We start from the raw sequence: 11,292 nt of genomic DNA, 5'->3' as shown, positions 1-11,292 counted from the left end.
ATGTCACAGTTGTATCTAAATGTATCAGGGGTCCCATAACACTCCAACTGCACACACACCGCACCACTCCAGAGCCTGCACCAGCTTGAACAGTCCTCTGCGGGCATGCGGTGTCCATGGATTCATGATGTCTCTATAACCGTACACGTCCATCCACTCGATACAGTATGAAACGAGACTCGTCCGACAAACCAGCATGTTTCAAGTCATCAACAGTCCAATGTCCATATTGACAGGCCCAGGCGAGGTGTAAAGCTTTGTGCCGTGCAGTCATCAAGGGTATATGAGTGAGCCTTCGGCTCCAAAAGCGCATATCGATTATGTTTCGTTGAATGGTTTGCACACTGACATTTGTTGATGACCGATCATTGAAATCTGCTACAGTTTTTCGGAAGTATTGCTCTTCTGTCACGTTGAACGATTCTCTTCAGTCGTCGTTGGTCCTGTTGTTGCAGGATCTTTTGCTGGCTGCATCAATGTCAGAGATTTGATGTTTTACTGGATTCCTGAAGTTCACAGTACACTCGCGAAATGGTCCTACGGGAAAATCTGCTCTTCATCGCTATCTGGGAAGTGCTGTGTCCTATAGCTTGTGGGACCGACCGTAACACTGCTGTGGCCTTCTCCACTAGACATCATGGCGCCTAGAGTATCAGCAACCAAACTGACAGCCTGCAGCCACAGGTTGCCCACTTCGCAGGCACACCAAAGTGCTACACAACCGACAGGCAATATTGATGAATGGCCACAACAACAACAACTACTACTACAACAACACAGCAAAGAAACCAGCGGCCACCAGGGGCCACTGCCGGCCCACATAAACATAAGGAAGAGGTCGCTGCAGATCCCGAAACTATTTTCACGCATCAAACCATGTGATGGAAAATAGTTCCGAGGTACTCATCAGCTGAAGCGCTATAAAGGCCGGCGCTCGGCCGCACATCGGCAGTTCATCGATCGCCAGCAGACGTGGATAGCTTCCGCCCCGGCAGCCCGGCTTGGATCTTCTCGCTGATCTCTGGATTAGGCTTGGTATATCGGAGAACTCTCTGGTGGAGACTAGTAGGAAATTGTTTCAGTTGTTTTCTATATTATTCTTGTATGTAGTTGTGATTCGAAGATAGATCACTGTTTTGTGTTGGTGTTAAACTTGGAGAATTTGTTTTGGTTAACTGAGCAGTCCAATAAATTGTTTCGGACTTCGATCGTTAGTTTCTTCTGCTTACGCAGACATATCAGGCACCAAGTTCAAACTCACTTAAATCTTGAGAATCTGCTATTGTAGCAGCAGTAACCGATCTGAAAACTGTACCAGGCAGTTTTATGTACCGTTGCCACTACAGCACCGTATTCTGCCTGTTTACATGTCTCGCTATTTGAATATGCAATGCTATACCAGTTTATTTGGCGCTTCAGTGTATAATGCTGCCCACCCCTCCCCCCCTCATATCGAAGCCCTTGGTTATTACCCTAATTTTACCTTCAAGTTCCATATGTAACTCGTGAAACACATCTGAAGAGTACCTGCAAATTCCATCGAAATTTTCTAGATAAATTTGGCATATTCCTTCAATGTCTGCACATAATATTTTAAAAACTTTTTGCAACAGTCACTCTCTAGTTAAAAAATCTGTCGATGTTATGACTGGCCTTTTTCCTAACATTTGTTTTCTGTGTTCGTCCAGCACAATGGGTTTATGCCCTTCAGCAATGCATGAGCACATGTGTTCCTAATGAATAATCTCTTCCCAGATTTGTTACCACTTGTAATAACATAAAAATGAACCAAACTGCGCAACAAGCTTTAATCTTAAGTGAACTTGTTTTACTCATATTTTGTTGTTCCCATACAGTTTTTGAGATGCTGACTCTAGTAGGTAGCAGATGACATAGTTAAAAAATGTACTGCCTGTCTTTCTTGTGAAATCTCAGCTATCACTTTCTTTTTAATGGCTCATTTCCCTCTGTATACCATAGAGCTCTTTGAATATCCCTTGCAACCTCCGAGGACATTTAATGGGCTGTCTAAGGCAATGAAAGTTTAATGCCATTTTGATAATTATTACATTTAATAGTAAATAATTAATGACATAACATAGTCAAAGCCAAAATCTGCTGTCATTGTCAGGTGGTATATTGACCATAAGTAGAAGAAGATTGTTTAAGAATTGTGGAAACCCTGCTGAAGCCTACCGTTTTTCCTTAGCATGTATGGACTGAATTTCAAAAAGTGATCATTTACACTGATAACCTCTATGTGAAATGAGCTACAGGCCTGTGGGTGGTAGAATGACACAGATTTCCTTAACATCAATGTTCAGCAACAATCTAGCTCATGATAGAGTAGTGAGACTTACCAATACATATTATTAAGTTTCATATTGTCATGATACATTGATTAAAGGATGTATTTACAACATATAAATGCTTTATGCATGAAAATCATCTGTTTTAGTGATGCTTCATTACTATCCAGGGCTACACTCTTTACATTCTTTAATGTATATTTAGATCCAATTACACTTGAACATATATGTGTCCAATTATTTATTTTAGAGAATGTATTTTTTTGGATAAGAAATTACAAACAGGATAATGATGTCTTAAAAAAATCTGCCACAGAACTTAATAAATGGTATGTTCCATTCATGATATGGTAAAGTATTTTTTATGTGAGCATTTCAAAAAATTTTGCGAAATTTGTTAGTTGCTAATTTGTAAAACAATTCATTTTCATATATGCACTCGACTGTAATAAAAGTTTATTATGGTTTCTGTACATACATTCAGTGACAACAATTTCTTCTAGCTACACTCTTAATCATATTAACTGTGGTATTAAACTGTATGCACATTACAATGAAAAGAGTTTTGTGAGAATCTGGTATATCCATAAATTAATGGCAGAAAATTAAGTGTGAAAGATTGGATTAGATTTATAGTAAACCAAAATTAACCTATGTTTTGAATAATATTTAATTATGAAGAATATCTAAAGAGGGAGGTGTATGTTGACCCTTATCATCAAATCCACATTCCTAATTGGGTGTATTCCTGTATGAACAGTGAGTCGTAATTTACTTCCCATGAATAGGAGTTTCTCGCTAATAACATGAACCTTGATGTTCAGTGTGATATTAACTTCCTGTTCATTACAAATCTGTAGAAGACCACACTGTTATGGCCCAAAATTATTAAATTTAGCAGGAAAGGAAATAACCTTATAGATTTTTTCGGAAGGAAGGTGATAGTAGTGGAAAAGAGAGCTCTCAATATGTATCACGCCACAAGAAATGTCTCTTCACAAACTTATCAAGCCAGTATATATATTTATTACACTTACAATACATTGAAGGGAGGTAAAATGTATGTCTAATGTGTTAGTGTCTGGGGTATATGGTATGGATACCATTCACACGAAAGTGTTGCACTAATGATCTATCTATATCATAGTTGTTTCCTCATTGTACAAAGCTATTATAACAACATGGAAAATACATTATGTCTGAAAGTGTTGATACTATTATATTACATATTTACACTTCATAGGCCTTTTCTCTCAGCCATCATGTTTGTCTCATTATTAGAAACATTACGCCATAGAAATACAAAGTAAATTCTGAACTGCTGAAACATTTTACATTAAAGTAAACTCTTGAGCTTATCAAAGGATAGGGCTTTAGCAGATTCAGTATCTTAGATAATTAAATTTACTAGTACAGCTTATCTGCTACGTAAGTTTTACTGATACATTGATGAACCAGCAACAACAGGGAATAGTTATGTTTCAAAGTGAAAGTACAACTTTGTGCACATACATTACTGAACATATGCCTTCAAAATAATTTTAAAATGGCACCTTGTTCTGAAACACAGGATTTACTGAAACTGATGATGCCAAGTTTTAAAAACAATGTAATACTGACTTGTGCAACAGATAAAACATAATATCACTGAACATGTACCAGTGCAGTAATTAATTTTTGGTTTGACCAATCATGAAAACAAATTTATTTCTTAAACACGTTGTCTGTCATGTGATAGCTTTTCTTGCATTACTTTTGCCAATCTGTTTTCATTCATATGCGATATTTATCACTTTATAACAGGTAGTGTAAATCAGTACAATCCATTTCTTTAATTTCATGCCAGAACTGCCATCAATCGATGTTTACAGGTACCAATAATACAGTGATTTTAAGGTACTGTTTTGGATATGTATGTGTTTCCTCACTATTAAATTGCACTTCTAGAAAACTTGAAACAACTCACCTCAGATTTTGACAGTTATCCAAAATATGAAAAGATGTTTGTAGGTGAAACTTTTTTTCATATTTTCAATTAAATAGCGTAGCTAGTCAGCATACACATTATGCAGACAAATGTATGCTAATAGAATCAGATACTTCTATCTAGTAAATGGAATTCATTAATGTGAATTCACAGTTATCAAACAAGGTAAAATAGTTCATTAAAATCGTGGGTTACCTTTGAGAGTGTGAATATTTTCTCTATTTTTCGATAGTATGTTGGTATTTTGATGGTAAATTAAATCATAAGGTCTACTTTACAGCTATTACTTCACATTCATTATTTTCATTTGAAATATCTGCACAAGACAACATAGGTAATTTTGCATATCAATAACATTATAGTTCCACATTTGTACACAATATTTACAACACTTTTCCTGTAATGTTGATGTCCTGAAACAGATTCCTTTAATGCAATCAGACAGAAATAAAGTAGTATCCATGTTCAAGGATTTGTTAACTATATGACACTAAATGCTTGGTAAACAATGAAAAACTGCTGTTTCAGTTAAATGCACAGTACAGTTATCGTTAACAAATTATATGGGTATGTATACAATCTCAGCTGCAGAGCTCTAAAAATCTTCAATAATGAAAGTGCATGTTTCATATTATTATTCAATAACTGTAACACAAGTATAAACCTGACTAAATTTACAGTGGCCTTGGGCATCTGTGAAGACAAAAGACCACAATTTTATTTTCTTGTAAGCTACTTCTACAGTACACAATAAGTACAAAAATAGTAATATTCTAAACTCACTGACAGGTCAGTGGTATATCAAATTCACATAACTCAGTTCAGTAAATCACCAGTCCCATTATCACTACATCTCAAACACAACAATTTGTAATATTATAAAAATTTTAGTGGCTTTCTTTTCAACTGTGTGGCATAAACACTGCCTATAGATTCATGTTAAACATTTTAATGTTACATACCTTCATCAAATATATCTACATAAGACTGTCACTCTTTAACTTTATTTATATCCACAATATTTTCCTCAGTACTGAATTTTAAACTAACAACATAGATTCTCTGCTTTATTAGTGTGAAATAAATTTACTTTTTAAATTTTTATCTTTAATCAAGAATTACATATCTATACATACACTTCTCATATTTTCCAACAATTTTATAATCTTGTGTTGAACTGTATACATTCTAATCAGAAAGTACTCACAACTTACCAGAGGTTGAAAACCATTTATCTCACCCAAATATATGCAGACAGTTGCCAGATGATCTGTGTGAGGTTTTAAGTTGTAATCAGAAAGCACACACAAGATACTATAGTTCAAAAACATTTAACTCACGCCAATGTATGAAGAAAATTGCTTGATAATCTATGTGATATTCTTTTAACTTCTCAGTCTTCACATCTTTAACCATTGCTTTTAAGATCTGAAGGTATCGTCCTATTATTAACTATAGCATTACATTTGAGCAGGTAGTGAGAAACATGTGGAGGTTCTATGAGTAACAAGTGTCTTACATGAAGGATGTTCACACGAGAGGGCATCAGATCGCTACGCAATTTCACAAATGACATAAATCATTGCAGAACTGATGGGAAGTATATTACCTAAAAGTCACACCCTTATAGATGTTGAATCAAGTGTCACGTCATGTACCTAATTGTCTAATACCAAAACGGATTTTTTTGTCATACTGCTAATGTAACCTTCATTGACAATATATTCAAGAGGTATTTCACAGCGAACTAACTGCCAAAATTATCTTGATGAAAAGCAGCAGATTTGTGATATCAGTTATTCTAAGCAAGTCTGATATTGTGATAACCCTGCAACACATACACTAAGTTAGTTGTTTCTAACTTGGAATTACAAGCAGCAGAACTGATTTGGGCAATGGAAACACCTCTGGGAAAAAGAGGAAATACAAGGCAAATTACTCGCAAAATGATAACGTATAAACCCAAGAGCACTGTTATCTTCCAGTAGGATGAGTCAGGACACTTTCTTGTCATAAGCAAGATGCTGCAATTTTCACCATTTAAGGACGGAAAGTAACGCGAAAATCGTTATCATATGACAGTTTGTGCGTTGCCGGTGTAATCTGAATGGTCTAATTTCTCAGTATAAAAATTTGTGCCATTAATTTTAGTTAGTGAGAAACATATTTTATGTGATTTAACATTTGCATCACTATTACTTTCTTAGCGAAAATACACCAAAAAAGGAATAATCATTGTCGAATTTGTTATTTCTTGAAGTCTGTGGCAAAAGGTATTGTTATTACTGTATGCCATTTCAACATAGTAACGTGTCAATGAATAGTGTGAATAGTGGATCACCAGAAAAAAAAAAAAAAAAAAAAAAAAAAAAAGCATTTTCCATCTCCATTTAAACAAGTACATACTAAAGTATTTGCTACAATTGTTTCCTAACATTTCTCTTGTCACTCTTATTAGGACCCACCAAATGGTTCATGCCCACTCTGAGGTGGTTTTTTATGAGATATGTGCTTCAAGAGCTTCGAAACGAAAAGCTGCAATTTCTTGTTCTTTTATCTAGTACATTCCGCGAAAAACAAAAAGAAGTCACGGATTGGGAACAAACAATATTGTACAGTTTAAACAACAATGGTTGCAGCACCAGAGTACATGCATCATATACTGCTATACTTCAATGGATTTTTCGAAAGAAGAAACTGATTTTATTCGGATTTCAATGCCAGAAATGTGGGTGAAGCATGTCTAATCCTTGACCAACTTTCTTTATTGGTGTCGTAAACTTAATTAAATTACACTCTTAAAAAATAACCGACGCTCTACAAAAAAGGAAGTATGCGAACGGGATGGAAATCAGAAGATATAATGTACTTATACGTACCAACAAATGATTTCAATTTCATAAAAACTGCATGATTCATTCAAGACAAAGAGCTTCGTAGAATGAGCAAATCAATAACGCCTAGGTCCACCTCTTGCCCTTATGAGAACATTATTCGGCTTGGCATTGATTGATACAGTTATTGGGTGTCCTCTTGAAGGATATTGTGTCAAACTCTGACGATCTAACGCGCCAATTGGAGAGAATTTGGCACGATATTCGTCATGAGGACATCGAAGAACTGTGTGAAACAGTGCTAAGCCAATTGACAGATAGCATAAAGATCATAGGTGGACAAATGGGTTATTGACTTGCTCAGTTCTTGATGCTTTTTCCCTTGAATAAATCATCCAATTTTTCTGAAATTTTAATGACTTTATTGTCTGTACATCACGCCTGCCGATTTCTGTCCCATTCTGATAATTAATTTGTCGTTTTATTCTTTCTTTCGTAGAGTGTATTTTGTGTATGGCTGAGGAATTTGTACAGATACGCATATATCTTTGAAAGATAAAGTACAGAAACAGTTTATCTCAGTCCAGATATGGCACACACATATTTGGTAACATTTTGTGCAGAGAAGTGCGAAACTGTATAAATTTTTGGACCTAAAGGCAGTACTATTGACAGGCTTATGTTCCACATCAAACTGGGAGTTTTATGAATGCTACATTAAGGACATGCAGAAGAATTTTCTAGGCATTTACTATCATGGTAATAAAGATATTTTGCAATGAATGTAGCTGCTTCATTAGCTGTAAATTATTTTTAAAGTATTGTAAAGTAAAAGTTCAGAAGTCATAAATCTGGATTAACCCCAATAACTGCTTTCATATGGGCCACAGGCGGAACAACGCGTTATTGACTTGCTCCGTTTATGAATGTCTTTATCTTGAATTCTGATCCTGGAACAAGATTCAACGAGTTTCCAGGTTATCATCTTTTGGACAAATAGCGTCGGAACGAAGCTATTATTCAGGATGATAAACAGCTAAGATTTCGTCAGAGAAATTGGCCGCGAAGGATAGTATTCGCTTACATGTTGTTAGTATCACACATCTCCCTCTTCATAATGTTCCCACTAATATGCATTTTTCGAAGGGCAACAGCCATATGTTTCCCTGTATTCCATCACTGATTGAGTTGCCATTTATACACCTTCCTTCGGAGTTCATAATTTTGACTGACGACACTCTTGAAGGCCGGGCTTGTGTGTCGTGCAGACCGGAAGTGACTTCGCCAGCTCGGCTTGTGCGTGGCAGCTTTCACCAGCCACCTCGGCTAGTGCAGTGGCGGTGCCGACTGCAGCTACGCGCCGCGCAACGGTGGTGGCACTGATGTTGATGTCGGGGGTGTGGGCGGCGGGCATCACATGATGCTGCAGCTCTTGGCGCGGCCCTTGAGCTCGGCCTTGAGGTCCAGCTTGCTCTTGCAGGGGTAGCCTCGGCCGCGCTGCTGCAGCAGCAGCGCGTGGTGCTTGTTGAGCTTGCCCAGGGCCGCCAGTGCCGCCACCTCGAAGGCGTCGCGCACCGCCTTGGCCGACGCCTTGGCCGACGTTTCCACGTACGTTGTGGCGCAGATGGTGCGACTCACGGACACAGCCTGCAACACATCCAAGTTTTCCGTTCTGATGCAGTTTTGCTGGGGCTGCAGCTGTTATGTATGTCATCTGGGATAGGATTGGGGGCAGGAGCAGACACATGATTAGGTTCTGGAGAGAGGTCTTTCTTTGTTACTGTCTCTGCACCACTCCCTCTACAGAGAAAGCTTGCCGTCACCACCCCTATCATTTAACATGCCACAGATATTTACAATTTTAATAGCTGTTGTTGTTGTAGTCTTCAGTTCTGAGACTGGTTTGATGCAGCTCTCCATGCTACTCTATCCTGTGCAAGCCTCTTCATCTCCCAGTACCTACTCCAACCTACATCCTTCTGAATCTGCTTAGTGTATTCATCTCTTGGTCTCCCTCTACGATTTTTACACACCACGCTGCTTTCCAATACTATAATGGTGATCCGTTGATGCCTCAGAACACGTCCTACCGACCGATCCCTTCTTCTAGTCAAGTTGTGCGACAAACTCATCTTCTCACCAATTCTATTCAATACCTCCCAAATAGTTATGTGATCTACCCATTTAATCTTAAGCATTCTTCTGTAGCACCACATTTCGAAAGCTTCTTTTCTCTTCTTGTCTAAACTATTTATCGTCCATGTTTCACTTCCATACATGGCTACACTCCATACAAATACTTTCAGAAACGATTTCTAGACACTTAACTCTATACTCGATGTTAACAAATGTCTCTTCTTCAGAAACGCTTTACTTGCCATTGCAGTCTACATTTTATATCCTCTCTACTTCGACCATCATCAGTTATTTTGCTCTCCAAATAGCAAAACTCCTTTACTGCTTTAAGTGTCTCATTTCCTAATCTAATTCACTCAGCATCACCCGACTTAATTAGACTACATTCCATTATCCTTGTTTGGCTTTTGTTGATGTTCATCATATATCCTCCTTTCAAGACACTGACCATGCCATTCAACTGCTCTTCCAAGTCCTTTGTTGTCTCTGACAGAATTACAATGTCATCGACGAACCTCAAAGTTTTTATTTCTTCTCCATGGATTTTAATACCTACTCCGAATTTTTCTTTTGTTTCCTTTATTGCTTGCTCACTATACAGATTGAACAACATCGGGGAGAGGCAACAACCCTGTCTTACTCCCTTCCCAACCACTGCTTCCCTTTCATGTCCCTCGACTCTTATAACTGCCATCTGGTTTCTGTACAAATTGTAAATAGCCTTTCGCTCCCTGTATTTTACCCCTGCCACCTTTAGAATTTGAAAGAGAGTATTCCAGTCAACATTGTCAAAAGCTTTCTCTAAGTCTACAAATGCTAGAAACGTAGGTTTGCCTCTCCTTAATCTTTCTTCTAAGATAAGTCGTAAGGTCAGTATTGCCTCACGTGTTCCAGTGCTTCTACGGAATCCAAACTGATCTTCCCCGAGGTTGGCTTCTACTAGTTTTTCCATTCGTCTGTAAAGAATTCGTGTTAGTATTTTGCAGCTGTGACTTATTAAACTGATACTTCGGTAATTTTCACATCTGTCAACACCTGCTTTCTTTAGGATTGGAATTATTATATTCTTCTTGAAGTCTGAGGGTATTTCGCCTGTCTCATACATTTTGCTGACCAGATGGTAGAGTTTTGTCAGGACTGGCTCTCCCAAGGCCGTCAGTACTTCCAATGGAATGTTGTCTACTCTGGGGGCCTTGTTTCGACTCAGGTCTTTCAGTGCTCTGTTAAACTCTTCACGCAGTATCATATCTCCCATTTCATCTTCATCTACATCCTCTTCCATTTCCATAATATTGTCCTCAAGTACATCGCCCTTGTATAGACCCTCTATATACTCCTTCCACCTTTCTGCTTTCCCTTCTTTGCTTAGAAGTGGGTTTCCATCTGAGCTCTTGATATTCATACAAGTCGTTCTCTTATCTCTTTAATTTTGCTGTAGGCAGTATCTATCTTACCCCTAGTGAGATAGGCCTCTACATCCTTACATTTGTCCTCTAGCCATCCCTGCTTAGCCATTTTGCACTTCCTGTCGATCTCATTTTTTAGAGGTTTGTATTCCTTTTTGCCTGCTTCATTTACTGCATTTTTATATTTTCTCCTTTCATCAATTAAATTCAATATTTCTTCTGTTACCCAAGGATTTCTACTAGCCCTCGTCTTTTTACCTACTTGATCCTCTGCTGCCTTCGCTACTTCATCCCTCAAAGCTGCCCATGCTTCTTCTACTGTATTTCTTTCCCCCATTCCTGTCAATTGTTCCCTTATGCTCTCCCTGAAACTCTGTACAACCTCTGGTTCTTTCAGTTTATCCAGGTCCCATCTCCTTAAATTCCCACCTTTTTGCAGTTTCTTCAGTTTTAATCTACAGGTCACAACCAATAGATTGTGGTCAGAGTCCACATCTGCCCCTGGAAATGTCTTACAATTTAAAACCTGGTTCCTAAATCTCTGTCTTACCATTATATAATCTATCTGATACCTTTTAGTATCTCCAGGGTTCTTCCATGTGTACAACCTTCTTTCATGA

At 37.8% G+C, this 11,292-nt stretch overlaps 1 protein-coding gene across 1 annotated transcript in view; it reads right to left on the bottom strand.

The window, feature by feature from the left end:
• Positions 1–6,656: 6,656 nt before the first annotated feature.
• The window catches only part of LOC124777568 (ras-like GTP-binding protein Rho1), a 290,221-nt gene continuing 285,585 nt past the window's right edge, over positions 6,657–11,292 (bottom strand). The window contains exon 5 of the mRNA XM_047253024.1: positions 6,657–8,777. Within this exon, the coding sequence (XP_047108980.1) occupies positions 8,544–8,777 (234 nt within the window). The 3' untranslated portion in view covers positions 6,657–8,543. The remainder of the gene's footprint in view (positions 8,778–11,292) is intronic.

Source organism: Schistocerca piceifrons, chromosome 2, assembly GCF_021461385.2.
Source record: "Schistocerca piceifrons isolate TAMUIC-IGC-003096 chromosome 2, iqSchPice1.1, whole genome shotgun sequence".
Lineage (NCBI taxonomy): Eukaryota > Metazoa > Arthropoda > Insecta > Orthoptera > Acrididae > Schistocerca > Schistocerca piceifrons.
This window is presented reverse-complemented; position numbering and strand designations above follow the sequence as displayed.